The sequence below is a fragment of the Epinephelus lanceolatus genome, chromosome 1, assembly GCF_041903045.1.
Source record: "Epinephelus lanceolatus isolate andai-2023 chromosome 1, ASM4190304v1, whole genome shotgun sequence".
NCBI classification, from domain to species: domain Eukaryota; kingdom Metazoa; phylum Chordata; class Actinopteri; order Perciformes; family Serranidae; genus Epinephelus; species Epinephelus lanceolatus.
Window position 1 is genome coordinate 9,031,695 of NC_135734.1, and position 24,021 is coordinate 9,055,715.

The following is a 24,021-nucleotide window of genomic DNA, read 5'->3' on the forward strand; positions in this document are numbered from 1 at the left end:
ATACAATAAAATCCAACAATATCTAAACAGTTAAAGTAGCTTTTACTTGAGCTTTAAACTGTATCACAGTCTTCATCAGCGGGTGATTGCTCAGTTGTCATGGAGATGGATCTGTTGACATATGAGCTGTTAATGATTCCATTGTTATGATTTCATAGCACTTTTAGAACTTCTTGTCTATGTTTGGTTATAGATTGAATAACAATGTTTATATACAATAACACATGTCACGTTTATAAAATCAAATGGTGCTGAGCAGATGCTGCCTTATTTAGTTAGTTTTTAGGCACCTAAAAAGGCTTTAAAAAAATCAGTATTTGTTTAAGTGTACCACACCACACTCAAAAACTTACTTCACAGAAAACTGAGTTGATGGTCTACCACGGCCTTGATTGGTTAGTGCGTATGGTAAAGCGGAGCCAATATTCAAATAAAGCATATGCTTACGCTGATGTTGAATTTTTATTTATTTATTTATTTTTATTTTTTTTAGGTGGCTTAAATTGAGCATAGCGTTCGTTCAGACAGGACACAGTGTCAGGTTCAGCTCACATCCTAGCTAGATTAGCTGATCTCAAGCAGCCAAATCAACTGATGGATCAGCTGACTGATGGAAGGGAGTCAGCTAATGGATCATGTGATTCCTTTCTATGCAAACAATTGGTGAATCTCATCCAGGGCGCCCTATTTAAATTGCTTTGGCCTGCCTACTGTTGCTGCTTCCTCTGCAAGTGGCTTTGCAACCTGTCTTCATGCCAGTTCCCCCTTTTCATGTTGTGTCTGACATATCAATATAATTTCTCTTTGTCACTGATGCTGCTCTGTTCTGTTCATGGGGTTCTTTGCTGCTGCTGTCCCTGCCTTAGACTTTCCATGTATGCACATGGAAGGGCAGGGAGGTTTGCTCTCTCTGCCTAACCGTGCGTTCACACCGGACGCAAGTGAAGCGAATTGCATGCGCGTGACGCGAGTAACGCGCTGCCCGTAACGCCCGAGTTTGGACGCCTAACCATTTTGTTCATTCGTGTCATCGCGTCATTCGCGCAAGTAGTGGGGAAGCCGGCTGTGCTAACCGGAGCTAAGCTAGTGCTAACGTTCATAGTACAACCATTCTGCAAACTAATTAAACACACATATTTACAGAACTTACCAAGTAGACCAGTCTCCTCGGCAACTTTCACCAAAGCCTGCTCCTTTTTGTTGCGGTCTCTGCAGAGTAGACACCTAGTATCATATAGCTCCGGGTAGCCGCACACCGCAATAATAAGTTTCTCCTTCATCTCGGCATCAACAACTGGACATCGGGGCGTCAAGACGTCACTGACGACCATGGCAAGATAACCACCATCGCTGCTTTGTTGTTTACCTCCTCTGGAAGTCCCGGATGCGTCGGAGGGCCAAACGCCGTTGTTTTTGGGTTCACCCTATCCTGCAGAAGCGCATCCAGCTCGGCGAGTTTCACCACCTCCTCCAGGAACTCCGTCTGGATGATAGCCGCTTTCAGCAGTACTTCAGGCTGACTGGGGCCCAGTTTGAGGACCTGTTGGCGAGGGTTGGTGCCAGGATCTCCCGGCAGGACACCAACTACAGCCGCTCTATTTCAGCTGCGGAGCGCCTGTCCATCTGTCTCTGGTGAGTAGCAGTTTATTGTTGTTGACACACGCCAGTGACGTCGGGAGAATCTCAACGCTGATTGGCTTTCGCGGCACAGCATCACGCGAATTCGCCTCAAAAGTTCAATATTTTCAACTCGAGCGATGAGGCGTTGGATGCGAATTTCGCGTCTATCGCGCCGCGCTGAACGCCTCTATCGCATCCATCGCGCCGACCGGCGCGAATTCGCGTCTAATCCTGTCTTTGCATTGACTTTGTATGTAATCGTGACGCGCGAATTTGCGAATTCGCGTTTGGTGTGAACACAGCTTTAGGCTTTCCTCCTTTGCATGTGGAAGGGCAGAGAGGCATGTCCTCTCTGCCTTAGGTTTTCTGCGTTGGCCGAGGAAAGGCAGAGGGGCCCCAGAACAGAGCCATACCACCAAATGTAATATTGCAAATGGAAATAAAGTTTTCTTTGACTAAAGTGGTCCTGACTGAAATATATTTTGCTGCAGCCCTGTCCACAGCAGTACACTGATTAGTGTCTGTGACAGTAGATTTGGTTTATCAAAGATGACAGCAATGCAATAAAGTACACAAAATAAGCACAGCAGCTACATCCAGCAGGTTGGACCACTGTGTTTAACTATATATCTTTAAACGTTAGAGTTATGGCTGTAAATGACAACAAAAATAGAGAAAATATAGAAATAGAGTTTTCTACTCGGAAGTGATTGTTGTTAGCATGATGTCACAGTGATACAGTGTATAAGTTAGGCATAGTACTGAGTAGAATCTGCACACTGTTCTTCGCTCCCACAAATATTTTTGTTGCGTTGCTGTGCAGGGATAGCAATATCGGGTTGTCCACCAGACTGAAATATCTCAACTATAAGATGGATTGCATTTAAAAGTGGCATAGATACAATAATGATGGTCCCCAGAGAATCTATCCGACAGACTTTGGTGATCCCCTGACTTTTCCTCTTGCACCATCAGGAGTAGTTTTTATCAAATGTCTCAAAATCTTATTTGATGGAATGCTATAAAATTGGGGACAGACATTCATGTTTCCCTCAAGCTATATTGTAACAGCTGTGTTGATCCCTTAACTTTTGGTCTAGTGTCATCATCTTGTCTGAATTTCAATTTGTCCAGTAATTTCCCATCAGCCACAGCTGCCCTTTGTATGTTTTGCAAATGTTAGATTTTTTTTTTTTTTTCTCGAGTTGGTGTTCTAAGACAAAACCTGTTTGCATCCATGTGTTAGCATTGTCATTGTGAGCATGTAAGCATGCTGGCATTCGCATTTAGCTCAAAGCACCACTTTATGTAAGTATAATCCCATAGAGCCTTTAGCAAGATTCCTAATTTATGGTACAGTGCTCGACACATTTGATGAGTGTTGCTCAACAGAAATTTTTTTGACAGAAAAGTTGAAACTAAACCAGATAAACTTGGCATCCATCACAGGTAACATCAATAAGAAAAAGTCAGACAAAACATCCTGCATTAAACGTTCAGCATCAAAGTTCTCTCTGATGAAGAATACAGCTGAAATGTCCTTAATAGGATAGGACTAGACAGATAGATATAGATAGGACTTTTTCTTTGATGGTTAATATCAAACTCATGTGACAATAAAATAATACAAAAAAATAATAAAGTGAGTGAAGCTGTCTTGATAAAAGCACACATATAGAGGGCTGCAGAGATGATTTTTGGTTTTCTTTGTTTTTTTTTCTTTGTAAGCCAACCCAGAAGTTATTGCGTTGCCCGGATTCCCTCAACAAAAAGCCAATGGAATTTTCCCCATATATTGAAGTGACATGATTTCAACATGGCACCAAAACAAGGCTGTAAAGCCGTGTTCAGCGTGATGATGATCTGTAGTCTTATTTAGCCATTTGTTAGCAATTGGCTTTTTTAAGGCATGTAAAAATCGCAAAATTTGTGAGTATTTACTGACATATTTTGTGCCGTAGAAAAAATGTTAAAGTCTCTTAAGCTTGTGTTAACCACAGACTTACTTCCAGGCATTTGACCAAAAACCCATTCAAAAAACCCATAAACTTTGAGACATGGAAACTGCAAGTGCTAAAATTCTACCACATTTCCAGGTCGTAGGACTCATTCCTGCAGCACTCTATAACAGTGTGTTTTCAGGTGCACAGCCTTGATTTGTGTTACATAGCTTTTTTAACTAGCAGCATTGCATTGAAGAGACGGGAACTACCCACTGGTCCAGCAGCCCATTGGTCCGACATCCCATTGTTCTGACCATATTAAACCCATTGTTCCGAAGTCCAATGACATGGACCCGAAGAGACAAAATACGTTCCCCTTTCTTCACTGCCCCAATTAACCTTGCTTTAAGAGCCCTACATGCTGTGCAATAAAGGTGGTCTTCCAGGTTACTTCCATGTCACACTGTGCAAGATATATATAATCTTGATCACAAACTTCGTCAGAATTTATGATTACGTTTTGAGGCATGTTAAATTATACAATGAATGCCCAGTAAATCATAGCTGTGATACACTACAATGCAAATAAAGGGAAAAAAGCATATGCAAGCAGAGATGGAAGTGTTCAGATTTTGTAGATTTATAGTATTGAACATTCTGTTTTTGTTTAGTAAAGATTCTTTGTTAATTAAAATAACATCCAAAAGTCTGCCTGTTTTTCCAATCCAAATTTTATTATTATAAAATGATGTCTGCATGGAAGCAAAGAGGGCTGGCACATTAATCAAAGTAAATGGTGTATATTGTTAGTCATTTGTTTGATTCATTACACATGCTATCTGTGACAGCAAAAATACATCCTTATATAAAGCTAAATACTCCATAGATATTTGTTCATTTACGCTAATAATAATTATGTTCTGTTTTCTGTTAGTGATGAGGTGTTGATTTAAAGGCATCCTTATATCACATATACTCTACCTAATGAAATAAATGCCGTGAATAGAATTAAAATGAACGAATATGTTACATTTGTACATTTCCATACGTTATTATATCAGCTTTTATAAGTGACATAATATATAAGCTGACTTTGTCGTCAGAAGGTAGAAGAGATGGTGGATGATGTGTCACCAGGGTGAGAGAGGCTGCTGACCACCGCAGACCACTGTTCTGGACTAACAAACAACATAACCAGCTATGTTTTAGTGACCCATCAGTGTTTTTACAGCAGCTTTTTGGCCACCAAATGTGTTTTTTTTTTTTTTTAGTAAACACATTGTTGTTTTTCCACTGGGAATAGTGCCAAAGAAAGCAATTGATTTTACTAAGACATCACTGCATTTTTTGCATTTGTTTTTCACAGACATAGATGTAAACTGTAACTTAACTTGACTGGTTCATGGAGGCATACAACCACAAAGCAGTAATTATGTTTTACTGAGACATCCCAATCCAGTCTCACTTCAAACTTGTCAAAAAATGGCACTTGGTCAGTGACTTCGGTGTCAGACAGAAAAAAAGCCATCTTTTCACATCGGCATAATATGCAGCCCAGTTGGGAAACGCATTGGTATAGCAATAAAAGTTAAGGAGGCAGAAGTGCAAGTAGGGTGGGTTGGAGGAGTGATGGATGGGTCCAACAACCACAAACTTTCACCCAAGGGACCGCTGTTTGCTTCCTGTATGATTGTAAAGCCAAACCCTGTACTTTTTTCCTACATCTAACTGCATGCTTTTGTTGCCTAACCCAACCAGGTGCATGTGTTGGTTAAACATAACCATTATGCATTTGTTGTGGTAGGACAGTAAGTGAGTTTATTTTGAAAGAGACTGTATGCAAACTGTACATTTCTTGTGAAAATGGAAGTGTATTTTGAAAACACTAACCATCAACATCAACAACCAACATACCCGGGGTACCTTGCACATCATATGTCGACGTTGAAAGTATGACCGAACATTGTGTGTGACGAGGTCAGAGTGAGAATGTGTTGGATGTTGCAACATTTCCAGATAGGATTGTGCACCCAAAAGCGGGTATTTAATGTTGAAATGTGATCTTTTCTGCATTATAACAATGAAATGTTTTTGCCTCAACCTAACCACACGTTACCACAGTATTGTTAAAACAAAAAGTTTCATTGTATCCAACATATTTTTTCTTGAATTGGGTTGATGACTCAGTACATAGAGTGGCCAAGATACTGAACCTCAAATTGCGCCCAATGGCTGTGCCATTGATGTGTGAGTGCATGGCACCTTGTATGGTAACCTCAGCAACCAGTGTATGAATGGGTGAATGGTACTTGTGTTATTAAGCTGAGTTAGAATCACCACAGTATGCTTGATGGAGGTCTTGCAGGTTGCACTTTAGGTTATGCCTTGTCCTGTGATGCAGCTGTCGTGCTTGTGATCACACCTTCCATATAATGAGTGGTAATTGTCTGTAAATTCACAGGAATACAACTGAAAAAAAGACTGTCTGAAAACCTCAGCTTTGTTAATGCTACAGCTGTCCAACATCCAATGAGGAGCACTCACTAGATTTCAGTGTCTGTCTCTTCAGTGTTAACAAAGACATCATCAACATGAACACAAAGCTTGATAAAACCTTTTGCACGTAATTGCATGGCGGTAAAAAATAGCCTTCCCGCTGGGCTGCAGATGATGAAGTATGAAATGCAGTTATTCTTTTTAAGTATTGTTGTGTGGAACAAAGAACCTTGATGTTTACATCATTAAAAGTATGGCCCCTGTGCTCTGTTCTCCCACACTGCACTTCACTAGCCTCAATCACGTCTCAACGCAGGCATTGATAAAAACTGCACTGTCCACAGCTTTACTTTCATTGTTAGTCACAATGCAGATATTCTATATATGATAAAAATATACATGAATTCATATGTATACTGTATAAAGAGAGAAAACAGGGGAATGCCTGTATAGTTGCAGAGTTACAGGTTTTTTGTAAGACGTGTGAAAGATACTTGTTTCATGTAATGAATTGGAACAGAGTTTATTGCATTAAACATTTTGATAGCATTTTGTTAAATTCATATGTGATTTCACAGCCACTATTTAAAAAATCTATATAAATATGGTGTCGAGCATATTGCCCTTCCCTAACATGCATTTGATACTTGGGAAGTGAATAAAATTTTCTTAATTGAGGTCTTAAATAGTTATAAATTGAATCTGAATTCTAAAAGTGCACAGATATTCTGACCAGTTTATGCCCTAGATGAGTATAAAATTAAAAAGCCTAACACCATGAAGTGCTTTGGGAAACAGTCAGCAGGAAAGTTACTTACACGTAAGTTGTAGTAAACATACTAAAACTCAGCAAAACCATGATGAGAACTTGCTTAAACGACCAAATGTGATAAAATTATCAAGGGCAAAAGAACTCCATACAGTAGCCCACGTGGAAATCACTTGTAGGATGAAAAACCAACAAAAGGAGAATCTGTCAAAAACATACCATGTAGAATACCCTCCAGACTGAGCTGAGGTGAGCCAAGAATGCCACATGTTATCACCCCACTTCAAAACAAAAATCCAGAGACACTTTATCAAGTTTCTTGCTAATTAGATTCATGGAAATATGTCTGGAGCGTGCATTGTTAATTACCACCCAAGATTAAAAGATTGCTCACTCCCAGCTGCCATCTTAGTCTTAACAGTTCTGGGTGAGGCATTAGTTATCCTGAACTCAGTGCACATCTTTGGCTTTAAGTACACAGAGACACACTTCCTTGGTGAGCAACTGCCTGCACTTTAGGACAGGTAATATTGATCACAGTTTAATCACTCACTTTATTTAGTTTGCCGAATTGCCTGAATTCTTTTTATTTGTGGAGAAATTTGAGTCTGGTGTTGTGCCTGTGAACTGTGTGTTCTGAGGTGGAGAAAACAACCAAGCTCATCAGAACCTTTCCTGGCAGGACAGAGGTGTGAGACAAATAGGTGCTGGAACAAAACTGTAAAGTGGACAGTAACTTGGACAGGGGCACTGAAATAACAAGGCATAAGAGACTCATAAAGTGGTAGACAGATGGGACTTCAGCTACTGCCAACATCTACAGAAGAAAAAGTAGTATCCACAATGACCAGCACGTAAAAACTCTGGTTGCCTTTAATGATGCTGTTGCTGGCTTCAGTGGCTTCAGCATAAAGCGCTACAGATTTGCCGAATTTGTGTGGAGAGCTTCAAACCCTGCGCTAATATAAAAATAAGACAACAGGAAAGTGTAGCAGCCCTGTGAAGATACAATACTCACTGCATGCCGGAACACAATATTATTAGGATAGAGGCAGTCTCGCCACCAGACAATCAGAGATCTTCGCCTTCTGATAGTCTGGGGACACTCCTTTCTAAAGTGTGTTGAACACAATGGAGAAAACGGCCGGCAACAAAGCAACGCCTCTTGCATTTTTGAAAAGGACACGCCTTCTCGGAAATGTGCGCTCACCCTTTTCTCGTCCGCAAGGAAACAAACACACAGAGAGCTTGAGAATGGATGCCGAGAGATTTAACTCTTTTAACACAGTCGGACTATGTTTACAAGCACAAGAGTTCAGCGAGCCACCAAAGGACCGCCCTGTGGATTTACTATTGGTTCTGCAACGTAGGGAGTTTTTTAAACTCTGAAATTGTATCCGCCCATCTAAACACAAAATCAGGGAGAAAGTCATCAGTCTTTAGTTAAGCAAAGCATCTAAAGACTGACTTGTGAGTCTAGGATAGAGGAGAAACATTACGTGCTGGATTGTTAGGCTTAGCTCACTTTTTATCAGGTGAAGTACAGAAATGACATCTAGGGGTTTGACATCTAGGGGTTTGAACTTGAGTAAAATTTTTAACCCAGCTCCATATTTCCCAACCAAAGTAACAATGACAGGAACATGGTGGTTCCTGGTTCTCCTTTACAGACTTGATCCAGGAAACACGGACAACACGTTCTCATCCCAGGTCATCAAATATCAATGCTTTCTCACGCCACTTGGTGTGTGATATCGACACCGATGGCACCCTTTGGCTGGCATCTTTCTGTATGTGATGAAGAACTGTCTCCAGGGTGAAACATATTCTAGCACACGCTTAGTATTGTCAAACAGACACGGTCAGATTTGGGGAACAAATCTACTTGGATAGGTTTAGAAAAAACATAATGTTTTGAGTTAAAATGCGTACATTAAGTGATGTAAATACAGCAAAACTTCAATTACATGCCTAGTCCCTGTTACTAGCCTGGTGTGGCGACACATTTTAACAAATGTGTCACAATTAGACACCAGGTCTGGTTGCCAAGCAGTGCGGTTTTATAGAAATTCTTTGGATGTATAAAACCAGGCTGTTGGCTATCCACTTGACCTGACATTAGATAGTTGTTTAGATCACGCATACAGATATAAATGCTTAAATTCTGTCAATATAGAAATGCTACACATTGTTAGCTCAGTTAGATTCTCCAGTTAATTTCAATGAAACTATAAGTACCACAGAAGACTGTAATTCATTCAGATTAACTAGCATGATCGAAAAAAAAGTGACTCCCTTCCTCTGAAGCTCTCATAAAGTCAGAATATGTGTCCATTCCTCGCTTACCCGGTAAGAAATTTACATTTCTTTAGTACGTAAGGGTCCACTGATGAAGAGAATGAAAAGGGTTTTTCATGAAAATTAATGCAAGGACATAAGACATTTGCATTCATAAGACAACTGCAGTGCTGAGAGAATTCAACTGCAGTTACATTAGGTTGAGTAGTATATGCTACAGTGGTTATTATCAGTGTTTGGTCAGGTTAGTTACCTACATAAACATAGACAACATGGCAAAAATAATGACTTCTTTACCAAGGTTGGAATCTTACTATATAATGACGAAAACTCTGTGTGTGGGTGTGTCTTTGTGTGTCTTTTCCACGTTTTTCTCCTCACTGACTTGGTCAATCCATGTGAAGTTTGGCACAGAGGTAGAGGGTCATGGGAGGATGTGAATGAAGCAATATTACATCAATTGGCCAAAGGGGGGCGCTAAAGCAACCGATTGAAATCGCAAACTTTGAATGGGGATATCTCATGCCCTGTATGTTGTAGAGACATGAAACTTTGCACAGAGATGCCTCTCCTCACGAGGAACTAATTTGCCTCAAGAACCCATATCTTCCGGTTATATTGATTTTCTGCCATTTTGAATTTTTTGAAAAACACTTAAAATTGATCTCTTCCTAGGAAGTTTGACCGATCTGCATGAAACTCAGTGAACATAATCTAGGGACCAATATCTAAAGTTCTCTCTTGGCAAAAGTTGGAAAACTTACTAAAACTGAGCTTCTATAAGGCAATGAATATTGTGGAGGGCGTGGCTCATCACATAAAGGTGTATAACATCTCAAGGGTGTCACCGATCACCACGCAACTTTGTAGGCATATGACCACACATGATCTGAGGGGACCCCTCCATTATTGACCCCATCAAACAAAATGGGGGCACTAGAGAGCTAATTTCTTACCTAGGCCTAACCGCCATATTGATTTTTACTAAACTTGGTAGATATGTAGAACAGGACGCCTCAAGACGACTGGAGAAATTTAACTCTAATTTGCAACTGGGTGGCGCTATAACAACAGAAAAATGCTTAAAAATGGCTAAAATGCGACCAATCGCTGTGGCTCCCCCTGTGGCCGAATGTTGGTTTTTTTCAGTGTGTCATTCTGTCAGTCCCATGTTTTTCTACTCACTGATGTGGTCAATCTATGTTTCCCATGTGAACTACCAGTGCGGCCCACTTTTAAGTCAATACAACATATAAACACTTTAACTATCTGCCTTTCAACGTGCTACCTCAACTACTAATGTACAGTTTTAGTCCACTAACTATCCCACTATTGGCAATGGTACTACTGTACTTTCAATAAAGCAATCGTACTATCAAATTCACAAAAACTCTGTCTGAATACATTGCTCTTCTTAATGGGTTCAGTTGACTATTTAATCTGCAATTTCCTATGACCTGTATCCCAAACACACACCATGTTAAACTGTACATGGGCAACTGTGCACTCAATGGATATGGACTAGTTGAAATAAAAAAAAGGAATATAGGCATTAGTTACAAAAGTGTCAAGAAATGGTAGTCACATTGAGAACAGCTGCTCTCCTGTCCACTCAAATTTATTGACATGAATCCCAATTGCATGAAAATTTAAATTACACAAGATAGGCCTATAATATGTTGATGCAGAAATGCTTTCTGCTCCATCAGGCTCTGTAGGTCACTTCTTCACTGTACCTGTACTGAGGTTGTCACATCACCATCTGTGCAGCCCAGTTGCCAGAGCAACATGTTGGCATTATTTGTTTCCGCAAACTATGAATATGTTATATTTGCACGTTTTATTCATATCATATCCACTTTTCTAAAATGACATACTATATGAGCTGACTTTATCATCTGGAGGTGGAGGGGATGGTGGATGGTGCTGGGTGAGACACTTGCACAGCTGCAGACCACCACAGACCACTGTTTGAGACCAACAAACAACAAAAACAGTTATGTTTAAGCAACCTGGCAGTGTTTGGCACCAAATGTAGGTGCTATTTTCTGACCCATTGCTGTTTTTTCACCTGGGGATAGCTCCACAGGTTAACCACAGTGCTGTTGAAATGAAAAATGCTAACATATCTGCTACATAATAACGTGCAAATGTAATGTATCTGTGGTTTCCAGAGGTATAATGCCAATATTTATTCTGCTGAATGGGTTGACCTGTGAGACGTTTTCTGAAAGTTGGCAGAACTATAGCCTCGTGTCAAAGGAGAGAATGAGTCTGTCAGTCAGAAACAATCATATCTACCTAATATGAATTATTAACAGCTACAGATATTAATTCTACAGATACTTAAGTCAATCAAGTGTGGCAAATGTGTCAGCCTTTGCTCTCCCTCCAAAAAGCTCATTCGGCCTCCTGCTGATTGCCTGATGACCTCCAGGTTCACCTTGAGTATATTAACCCCTCTCCCTCTGCACAGCTTCCTTTTGTTGTGGTGTGTGGTTTAATGTCAAGGAGGAGCAATGAAATGCATCATTGCCAACCTGTGCATTGCATGTGCAATATAAGGTTGTAAAAAAAATAAAAAGGTTGTTCATGTAAAATCTACAACAGTCTTGATGGTAGAATGTGTTCACACAATATCCCAATGTGTTCAAGCAGATATGAACCTCTGGTGTAGAGTTGTAGCCCCACCCTAAAGCAGTTATGAATATGTAATTTTAGATTTAAAATTTTCAATGATAACAGTTGTAATTCATTGTTATTAAACTTGCTCTTTTTGAAGAGTTTGTCCAACATACAGTGACTTTTCCCCTTGTTCGCATCCCCTAAGATTATCAAGCCAACCCCTGTTATTTTTTTCCTAAACCCAACCAAGTGCATTTTAGGATGTTTATTTTGAAAGAGACAATGCATGTAACAGACACAACTTGACACTGCATCCCAGAATGTCAACAACCAACGCACCCAGGGTACCTTGCATGTTGTATCTGGATGTGGAAAGTCTGTGACCAAATGTCAATATGTGATGAGATCAGAGTGGGAATGTGTTGGTTGTGACATACTGCCATGATAGGTGCTGTCCAGCCACGTTTTGAACCAATGCCACCCATCCACATATCACACTGCTGTGACAGGTGCCATTCTGCCAACTGGCAGCATATCATAACACTGCTAAAGGTTACGTCTGGCTGTGTTACAAACTGACATCATCTGGCAGCGTCACAGCCAAATGTTACACCATTGTTAGTGGCATAACAGGAATAATGGTTTGAAAATTAGTTTTATGAACATTTTCAAATACCCTATTTAGCACCATCTCATTGTTAAATCAAAACAAATCAAACCAGCCAAACGAAGAAAGATTAAATCTTTGCAACATATAGTATCAAATCAAAATAATCAAATAAAGTTAGTTTGTTGGAAGAAACATTGGCCGGTTCAGTTGTTTTTATTAAAACACAAGATGGTGCTGCAATGGGTAAATTGGATTCTATTTCATGATTAAATTTTCAAAAAGCAATAATGTGATTTGAATATTGATAGTCAGCTCTTGATGTCATGAACTGATCAACCAAAAATTAATTAGTACAACCAGAATGCTAGATGACAAGAATTTAGTTTTAAATGATTTCAGCAGCCATTGAATAAACAACAAAGATAGGCTTTTTAGACTTCATTGAATTCAGTTACATTAATTTAAATAAAATTAAACCAAATATTGATTTAGAAAATGATATATTAAAAAAATTGAACAGCAGTAAATAATTTGACTAAATTCATCCACATAATGGACTGACAAACTGGACTTACATTCTGTGTAACTTCTGACACTGTGCGATACATGTCTTCACGTTTAACTTATTCATTTTGCAAACCTTACTGCAGTATACACTGTTATGTCCATTCACATGCTTAAAAGGCCACATCTTTTTTGCCTTAATGTGAGTAGTTGTGTTTAACATTTGTTTTTACACTATTCTTTGTATTGTGTGGGTGTTCTTTTACTGCTGCTGTGACATGCAAATTTGCCCCCAGGGATGAATAATTATCTATCTATCTATCTATCTATCTATCTATCTATCTATTGGTTTGCAATTGTCATAGTAAATTTGATATCAAATGTATTGAGAAATGGACGAAAGCTTCAATGGCCTTCAGTATAATAAGAACTAAGTTACATATTGGTGTCATTACAGCTCCCGATTTCCCCTGTGTTTGCTTTAGCCAGCAGTAGATGAAGACACGCAGAACATTAGTATTCACGGACATGTTCATCACTGTCAAAGCAAGCAGGGTTTCTGTGTCCACACTGGCAGCTCTGCAACTGAGAAGAGGAGCTGTACTAAAGAGGTTTAACACGGCTCAACAGGGAGGCACACAGCACACACATACACACACCCCGGCAAATGTTTGGACATCAGCTCAGCTGCTAGTAGAGATGCCACTGGGGCACCACAAGACACAAAACCCACTTTCTCCTTTGTATTACCATCTCTCTATTTTCATAGTCATACCAATGTGGATAGAAAAACATGACTTCCATTAACATTAAGCTAGCATTTCCCATCCCAAAATGATAATGCAATGTGTGATCTTTTTTTTCTTCAATCAACCGTAGTAATGTTTAAAGCTACAGTTGGTAACTTTTATTAAAAAAATGCTTTTGTCATATTTGTTGAATCTGCCTCCATATCCACACAGCACTACATGAGACAGACAATCTGTGAAAAAAAAATATTTTCCTCTGCCTACTGAGTTGTCTCACATTGCTTCTAATTACATTAACACATTCTCATCCCAACTCATTAAATACAGGTGCTTGGTTAGTGGGACTACACGTCAAAATATGACACTCTAGGTACCCTCCTGCTTTAGTTTTGGACTTTCAGGGACGGCATGTCAATTTACACTTGTTCCATGCACTGTGTCTTTTCAAAATACTCTTCTGTTTTTATAGGAAATGTACACTTCTGCTTGTTACGTGCTAGTCTCTATATACAGACTCTACATCCAGTGAATGTAGAGTCTGTAGGCAAACCCCGGAGATCTTGCCTCCGGAAGAAGAGCGGAAGTGCCCTGGTTTCCGGTTGTAGGCTGTTTGTAGTCCGCATGATATTGACCAATCACGTTTGAGCCGGCTGCAGTTGTTGCCAGGTTAAACAGTCCGTGCGGTGAACTAACGAGGCGGAACATAATTGGCGTCACTGCAAACTCTGAATCCATCGCAATGGTTCAGCATATTTACTTATATATAAACGGAAGTTGGAAACGGAAATTCGCCTCCTCCGCCCAAATCAAACCGGAATGCCAAAAAATCGGGGGTCTGCCCCCAGAGGCTGTATCGCCGTCTGCCGGAAGTCAGACGGCGAATACAGCTGATGGGTTCCGAGAATGGTTACGTACAGTCCTTTTCAAAATAAACTTACAACCTGGTACTTACTGCCTTAAATTACAGTAACAAAAGGTGGTGGTGGTTTGGCTTAAAAAAAGTACGGTGGTTGTCACAATGTCATCATGTGACATACATCACTAGGGTAACATGCTACACAGCAAGCTGTGTTGTTATTCAAATAAGTCTGGATTGACTTTTGGTTTCTGGAGTCCAGTGTTTGTTTGACCCAACCTGCTCCCCTCCTACCCATGCAGACTTTCTTGCTTTTTATGCTACAGTAGTTGCCCACAGCATCAGAAACTGCCTCCACCCAGTGCCCTCTCATATTAATGCTAACAGTACCTTTGAGTTGAGAGTGAGACCAGGCTGCAACACCACATGGTAAAATACAACCACTTTTCGTTGCACTATCCCAGCTGGAAACAAAGTGATGTCTCCGGTAAAAAAAATAACTGCTTTTGGGAGACTATCCCCAGTGGAAAACAGCAACAGGTCACTAAAGAACAACCATGTTTGGTGGCTAAAAAGCCGCTGGAAACATGGCAATGACTCAGTTAAAAAACGACCGGTTTTGTTGTTTGTCTCAAACTGGCAGGCACCTTGCCTAGCTGTCATGCCATCCACCATCTAGTCCACTTCGTAACAACAAAGTCACCTCAAATACTATGTCACTCTTGATCCTATACGTTTGAATTGTACAAATGTAATATGTCCATTGTTTGCTGAAACATACAATGGCAACATTTTCTTCTGCTATCTGGGCTGAACAGAATGCACTAAGAAACAACATATTTAAATCTGTCAGATATGAATTGTGGTATCAGTCTTTCAGATTTAATTTATGAAGAGCACTTGAGTAAGTGTTAGTTACTTCCCATCCTCTGAGACATGTTCCCTGGTCACATGACAGGCTTTTCTTCAGCTTGGTTAAAGGCCTTTCCTGACAAGCTCTCTACCCAGGGTCACATCTGTTGAGAGTGGTGCCACAGGGCAGAGATGCAGCCAACAAAAGAGGACAGTGCTGACAGGAGTAACAGTATTGATGTAATGACCCCCTGGTGCTTAAGCTTGCAGACATGTTAAGAATAAAAGACAGCAAACTACTCAGGCCAGAAGCCTGTACGAGATGTTTTATATGAAGGAAATTAAGAAAGAATTTCACAATCTCACTGTATTTCTAACTTCACAAAAGAATTTGTAAGCAGTGACAGACAAAAAGAGATTTTTGTTGTGTAAAAAGAACACACAAAGCAGACATATATCTCAAGGACATAAAGTTGAAGTCCTTCACTGAGGTTGTTGTGCTGTTTGTTTTATGTTTTTAGTCTGCCATACAAGACATCTCATTTCAAACCTCTGGGATCGGCCTGCAGCTCAGCACTGTCTAAACAATAACTGCATATGACATCTCCCCATGTGTTGCCCTGGCAGTTAAAACTGGGCCCCATGCTGTTTCTCTGCTTAATGGGTCACAGAATATGTATATAATTTATTGGGGCACTGTATGGGGGCACATCAGGGTTAAAAGTACAACAAAAACAATTGAAAGTTAATGAAATCCATTCAATAACCAAAATATAACAATATAAAAAGAAAAAGTAAGTATTTAATTTAATTTAATATTTTAAGCAGTTGGTAGAGAGACTAAAAAGAGAGAAAAATAAGAAAATTGGGGATAAAATAAGACAACAGTAGAATTTACAACTTAATTGAAGACAATTTAGAAATTAATAAATATAAGATTTGAATTAGAATTATTTCATATGCTTATATGTGATTTATGTGTTTATGTGTTGTTGTTTTTTGACCTTTTTTGAGAATTGGTATAGAAAATTCAATTGGATATGTATGATTAAATAAATGAGCCTCATATAAGATTTCAAAATGAAGAACATTTTTTAATGCCCTGAAAATATTCCAGGACAAATGAGTCACTGCAGTCATGGGTTGGGGAACCACTTTACCTTCTGGTGTGGTTTGTTTGTTATTAAAAAAGAAAAAAAACAAAAACATAAGTTCATAAAGTCAGCCTTAACTATCTGCAAAACACTACCACTAAGACAACGTTATAGAATATCAGATCATTTAAAACATAAACCACTGCACTTGAAACAGGCCGTTACAATTAACATAAGAATTCTGTACACCAAACTTTTATGTCCCCAATCAAATAAGGTAAAAATAACTACACATAAAAATAACTTTGTTCAATCCACTCATATTTCTGTTAGGAATATTAACATTCAACACACTGCAATTTATTAGCAGTAGCTGTTTATGTGTATGGTGGAAATCCAACAGCCTGTCTAAATGCAGTAAAATATGTAGTCCAAACACAGTATTACATCCTCAGATATCCAGGAACTGCCGTTGCATCATTTGAAACATTAATATTTCTCCACATATTATCCGTCCTACAGATAAACACCTAACAACTTAACTTTTTCATTGACACCTCACTTGAACCAATGAGAGCCTCCTGGGTTTAAAGCCATTTAAAGAGCCGGCAGTTGGCCCAGTGGCTCATTGGTCTTGTAGTCAATGACACTCTTGAGCCCCAAAGGAGACTTGAGCACCTTTAAGGCACCACAGACTGTTCTAAATGTACAGAAATGATAAACAAATGGCTTCTATAATGTCTTAAGGGATAAAACAGTCTTTCTTATCAATTTTGGTAAGTTAAGTAAGCTCCTAAACAGACAAGTTTGTCTGTGTTGATTCGTTTGTCACTCATAATCACACAATCAGTACATTGTTTTATCCTCTCTTTTTAAAAAGTACCTGGACAAAACCTTAGAAAACATGTGGAATATGTTTATTTTCTGTGATATTATTCTGTTATCTACTGTGAATTTGGACAATGTGAGGCTTTATGACATGGCCCCATTGTGTTTTCCAGTTAATACATCCCACTACTAGTCATCTGCAGCATCTTTTATCAAGAAAATATCCAGGCAAAGGTGAAAAAAAAAAGTTTCAGTATGTTAAAACTTTAAAATTCAAAGATGGAAGCACTCACAGTGATTATGACTGTTGTGGAAAAACTAATGTTGCCTTGCAAATGAGACCTGCATGCACACATACTTAAAATGGAACCAGAATAGCCTTCTGTTTACTTTGGCTACGCTTTAGATAGGTGTTGGATAGCGTGAATTTAGTAACAGGACGCTTAAAAGGATTTATCACTTCTTGTTACCATTTTTAGCATAAGAGTTTTACTTGGAAAGTATAGCCTATTATTGACCCTTTTCTGAGAGCTTAACTTGTAATGTTACACACAGCATATAAAACACAGTTCAATCAAAACAGATTACTAGGGTTCAAAATATGGGGGGAGCATGGGGATTCAGCTCCCAAGAAAGCTTAATTTAGGAGGGGACTCAAGATATTGTAATGTTTTGTGCCACTGTTTTTTTTAATGTATATTTTCCTGGAATTCCGTTTTAAACATGTGGCATTTCAATCCAGTATTTTTAGGGTGTTGACACAGTTTGATGCACTTGATGAAAGGGTGGTGTAGCTGCATGAAGGATTGTCTCAATACATAGTGTGTGCATAGTGAGTGTGTTGTCAACGGTGTAATGGTGGCTGCGCTCAGAGCAGACAGGTGTTGGTGATTGAGCAGAGAAGAGATTTGCAATAAAGTTGTCAAGTGGTAATAAATGAACAATGTAAGTTTCAGTTTGTCCATAAAAAAATTTTTAAAAAAAGACTGCTGTTTCTGAAGCCTCATTTGAGTTTCTGTGTCTTGTTTCCCACCTGCTGCTGGGTAAAGTGAAGGAAGTTAGCACCAAAGTGAGCATCAACTTCGGCCCTGGAGGCAAAACAAAGTCTCTGGGGATTTAAAAAACACTGCAATGGTGAATCATTTTTCTGTTTCTTTGTTTTCTCAGGCTTAGAAATTCTAACATTACACATTAAAATACCATCTTACAGGAGTGTCTCACAGTTTCTTTAAGGGGGTCTTTGTGATATTCAGAGCGTAAGAGTTGTCTGAGCACAGTTCTCAATAGAAGTGGCTGAGCTGGTGGCTAGCAGCTAACAGTGCTAATTCATTTACAGCAGTAAACAACTGCAACTGTGGTGACTTAACTAACATTGTTAAGCGGGGTCACTACGTGGGGGTAGGTGGGGCGCTGTGCTTCCGCAAAAACATCATTGCAATATCAGCGGTAACTGCCATGTGAGCACAGTGCAAATTGGCGGCAATGAGCCAGCCAGTGGGATACACACATGCACAGACATGAAGCTGGACCGGCTTACCACAACAAGCCACAGAGAGCCTTGGATTCCAACATACACAGAGGTAGCGTGACTTCATTCTCTGCTCAGGATGCCATTACTCCACCATATCTTCACATAGCAAACAGTGGTTTCCTGCTGTATTTAAGCTCTGAATGTCATACAGAACCTTTAAATGTCTTAAGTAGGAGTGGGAGTTTCCTGCATGAACAATATGCACTGTGCTAGTTCAATACCATTTACATGCTAGCCCTTTAACTCATCTGCTGTGGGCTAAACTACTGAGTTTACTCACAAGAGCCACTTTCATAAGCATATAAAAGTTATGCTTCAGTTTCAAAACACTTACCTAATATTATAATGGAACAATACACCAAACTAACCTGTTTAAAATGAGAAATGCTGAGAAAGAAGTGTTTGCAGATTGGTAAGAAACTATGTAAAGGCATTCCCTGAGCCACAAACACTCCACTACTGTCCCCTAGTGGCATGGACAACAGTAAACAGAATACCAGTCCCCAAATCATGTTGATTTTTCATTAAAAAGATACAGACACAAAAAATAAATATATAGATTAAATTTTAAAAAATGTGACTACATTGTATGTAAAGTGATTCTGGCAGATAACCACTAACCACTGACTAACCCAGACTGCTGAATCCTCATATTATCTTCGGCTTCATCAAAGAAAATATTGGGCTAAAATTTAAATTTACTCACAATAGAGGACAGTAGTTATGTCTAATAACTCTGGGTCTACAAACTCAGGTGGAGTCACGAAGACAAGTGGTCTCTGTTTGCTCAATCATTCATCAGTAGAGCTGGTTTCATGGCAGAGGTTCTTGTTATAACAAGTATAGCAAAATGCATTTATTTGTGGGTTTTAAGATCCTCACATTAAGATGAGACCTTTTTTTCCAGAATAGTTCTTTTTGTCTTTGAGTCTACAATCTGCCTCTAAACATTTAAAGGGATAGTGCACCCAAAAATGAAAATTCAGCCATTATCTACTCACCCATATGCCGACGGAGGCCCTGGTGAAGTTTTAGAGTCCTCACATCCCTTGTGGAGATTGGCGGGGGGAGCGGCTAGCACACCTAATGGCAGACGGCGCCCCAGACTAACATCCAAGAACACAAAATTGAATCCACAAAGTATCTCCATACTGCTCATCCGTAGTGATCCAAGTGTGCTGCAGCCCCGACATAAAAAGTTGTTTGGAAAAACGTCATATGAACTCTGTTTTTAGCCTCACTGTAGCCTGTAGCTCTGACTGCTTCTCTGTGCTCCGCGCTCACATGTGCGCACTCAGGGTGATCGGTGATGCACAGTCTCTGAAGAGCAGCAGTCTCGTCAGTACTGATGTCCAGATTCTCAAGTGCAGGCATCGCCAATTCCCAGTCTGAGCAGCAAAGACTTTCCTCATCCGTTGGCATTGCTTTGCATTTGAAACAACTACACCACCAGGTTTCCAGTGCTCGACTCCGGTATTCTGCGGCTGGCTGAGGGTTAGGCTCATGAGCTGCGGCGGCTGCTTCGCCCAGTAGCCTGAGTTCCGTCTGTATACTCGAACTCGAGACATGTTGGGTTGTCCTTTGCTAAAAGACCGTAGTGCAAATTATCTTTTACTGCGGTTACTGCTGTCTCCCTGCAGTGCACGTGTCACATGATGTAAACACGGGTGAGCAAAGCTCATGCTTTCACTGGTCGCGCGCAAGCGCGCACATGTGAGCGCGGAGCACAGAGAAGCAGTCAGAGCTACAGGCTACAGTGAGGCTAAAAACAGAGTTCACATGACGTTTTTCGAAACAACTTCTTATGTCGGGGCTGCAGCACACTTGGATCACTATGGATGAGCAGTATGGAGATATTTTGTGGATTCAATTTTGTGTTCTTGGACGTTAGTCTGGGGCGCCGTCTGCCATTAGGTGTGCTAGCCGCTCCCCCCACCAATCTCCGCAAGGGATGTGAGGACTCTAAAACTTCACCAGGGCCTCCATCGGCATATGGATGATTAGATAATGGCTGAATTTTCATTTTTGGGTGCACTATCCCTTTAAGACATCATTTCATCCATGCCCTAATTTCTCTGACCAATCACAAAATGCATTTGCATATTTAGTTGAACTAATCTTGCACAGAGGCAGAGAAGAGACACTTAGAGCTTGGTTTGCACTACACCCAATGGAAGTTACAGGGTAGAGGTTGTTGTGTGATGTGTTTTTTAGTGTTCCATTTTAGCTTGGGAGACATTTCACACAATTTTTTCAGGGCCAGGCTCATGATATCAAATGGTAAACAAACAGGAGTGACTTTGTTCTGACATTGCACCGGTACACTGTTGTTTTTTTGCAGTTGCAAAAGCATGATCGAGAGGATGAGGACAATCCCTCCAAGTGGAGATCAGAAGAGGAGATGGCAGCAGAAGCTTCAGATTTGAGGAAACAGCTTGAGAAGCCCTGAATGGTAAATTCAAAAGGGGAGAAACAATAACCTGAAATAATACTGAAAAACACTAAATATAACAGGCAGTCACCTGGCCACAAATAAAGGTTAGTTTAGGATTACAGTGATTTTGGATTCACTGACATACTGGGGATTAGCCAGGAAAAAAAGAAACAACCCCCCTCTGTATCTAAAAACTGTCCAAAAATGTATTGAATAATGTCACAGAATCACAATGTATTATGCATTATCCTCTGGCTCTAGGGATAACAATGTCAGCCTCTCAGTCGGTCAGCCACTTTGGTCTAGACTGAAATATCTCACCAACTACCAGATGGATTGCCATTAAATTTAGTACAGGCGTTCATATTGCTGAAGATGAATCTTCCTCACCCCTGGCTGTTTTTACCTATTCTTTGAAATATCTCAGCATTTACTCAATAGAGTGAATGCATTTTTAGCAGACATCATTAGTTCCCAGATGATGTCCCCTGATGTCTTCAGTGATCCTCTGAGTTTCCCTCTGGTGCCACCATGAGACTGACAGTTGTAGTTTTGAAATAACAGCATAATAACAGCACTGTGAGCATGTTAGCAAGCTGGCGTTAGCATTTGGCTGAAAGCACCGCTTTGTCTTTTCCTGTCTCTTTGCCAGACTCTTATAGTGTGCCTTCACACCAAACGCAGAGTAGGGATTACATTAAAAGTCAATGCAAAGTTGTGAATAAACGCCAGGTGGAACAAATGATGCAAATGACCCGACGCGAATGATACAAACATGTAAAATTTGTGTTATTCACATATTCGCCTGAGTTAAATTTTTTTAACTCTCGCTAGAAATTCATGTGACTTTGTGTAGTAAAGATTCTCCTGACTTCACGAAGATTAAGAAATGGAGGACAAACTTATTTTCGCCGTCTCTGTGCACCCCGTAGAGCTCTGCTGGGCAAAGTCAGTACTGTAAAGAGACAGAACAAAAGAGAGGATTATCAGAGATTAGTAAACAAAGACACAGAACTACATTTTAAATTCTAAAATATGTATTTGTGACTTGGGTATACTTTTTTGTTGAGATGTATCCAAGCAAAATGCACTTGAGTAATTTTTATTGTGGAAGGTAAACAATATGGATACGATTAAAGAATGGAGCTGTCTTGGTTCATGCTGGTTCAGACCAGAGCCTCCATGTTCAAATCACTTGATTCCAGCTATCCATTGTACTTTTCTTCAAACTAAGTCAGCCTTTAGCTGCCTTTCCCAGTTAGTTAGCACAACCGTTAGCACAGCTGTTAAGGACAAATATTTGTCATTTGCAAAATATTCCACAAAACACTCCAGTGGCTGAATGGTATGTAAAGTAAATGCAAGGTGAAAATTTGCTTCACGTTCGGTGTTAATACATCATTATACTACATTCCCACTGCATGGTACGGCATGGCTCAACTCAACTTGCTCTTTTTTGTTTGGTTTTCCATTATCCAAAGGGGTGGTTAGTACCTATACCTGGTACTTATTTTGGTATGTCCTCGGTTGAGGATCCAAGTGAGCATAGCCGATACTAAAAAAATAGTGTTAAGACACAGCAACCTACTGCCTGGTCAGAACAAACCATCACCACATCCTTTCGCAAACCCACCAATTTAAAATAGTCAAGTTACTGGACCGTCAATAGCGACCGCAATTTCTTCATTCTCTCGACCCAAATTTTAATAAATGGCAGTCCACAAAACTATGCCGTACACTACGTGCACTATGCTTTACAACTGACGAAATGTGACATTTCTGTGTTCGATTGCCGATTGAAAGATTCAGCTTTGAAGGGGATGTTATGGCAGTTTTACGCATGCATGCACATTTTGTACTTCACGTGAAGTGAAAAGTCTATTTTAATGGAGGATTTTGTTATTTTTATATCTACATGTTGTCACATCCCAACTTACAATAACTTAAAAAAACTTAAAGGTCATATGTATAGCTGTTTCATCAAAACAAATATTTTTTCAAAAATAATACATCCACAGAACGTCTAGAAAGGTGTAGAATTAACGTCTATATTTTCCTGAAAAAAATAATTACAGTAGAGAAATAATTGTTTTAGAAATTTTTTTACAAGCCCAAAATATGTCAATATTTTGATGTGGTTACGTGGCAACCTGTAGAATTGAAGAGTGGAGCGAGAGCGGCAAGTGTGAGTGCGACACCTACTGGCCAGGAAGTATGAATCCTATATCTATCCCCTTTAAATGTATGAACTTAAATTGTGTTTGCTTTTCTGTCTAGGATGCTGATCAACACTTCATGCCAAGGTCAACAGTGACAGGAGGATTACTTGACATTAATGTGAAACTGTATCTGCACTGCTTCATGGCTTTGATGTATTTCTTTTTCAAAATAAAATGCAAAGACACAGCTTGTGATTACTGGCCACCATTCTTTGAAACAAATTTTTTATTTATCATTTAAGTTATTTAACACATAACAACAGACATGCCAGTTAAAATAACCTGAAAGTGAGGCTACAGAGCAATCGATAAATTATTAATGGATGAATCAATAATAATTAGACAGTTTCTTGCAGCCCTGCATGTGAGATCTGTTAACTAAAAAAACTCTAAATAGTCTGTGTGACAGGGATAATATAAAACTACTTGATTATGGTGTATTTGTTCTGCAGATGATTCCCCTGCCCTCTGTCTGAAATGGGATGTAAAAAAACCCAGAGTGTTCTATTGGGATGTGGCAGAGCCACTTCAGCTGCTGGTTTCCTGTCATGTTTTACATAATGTATTGTTTGAATGTACACTACAGCACAACA

General features: G+C 39.6%; 1 protein-coding gene across 2 annotated transcripts in view; it reads left to right on the top strand.

Moving 5' to 3' along the window:
• fhit (fragile histidine triad diadenosine triphosphatase) overlaps positions 1-23,620 on the top strand; it is a 552,438-nt gene extending 528,818 nt beyond the window's left edge. For both annotated transcript variants that reach the window (XM_033627621.2, XM_033627620.2), the window contains 2 exons: positions 21,117-21,227; positions 23,487-23,620. In XM_033627621.2, the coding sequence (XP_033483512.2) occupies positions 21,117-21,224 (108 nt within the window). In that variant the 3' untranslated portion in view covers positions 21,225-21,227; positions 23,487-23,620. The remainder of the gene's footprint in view (positions 1-21,116; positions 21,228-23,486) is intronic.
• Positions 23,621-24,021: the final 401 nt, after the last annotated feature.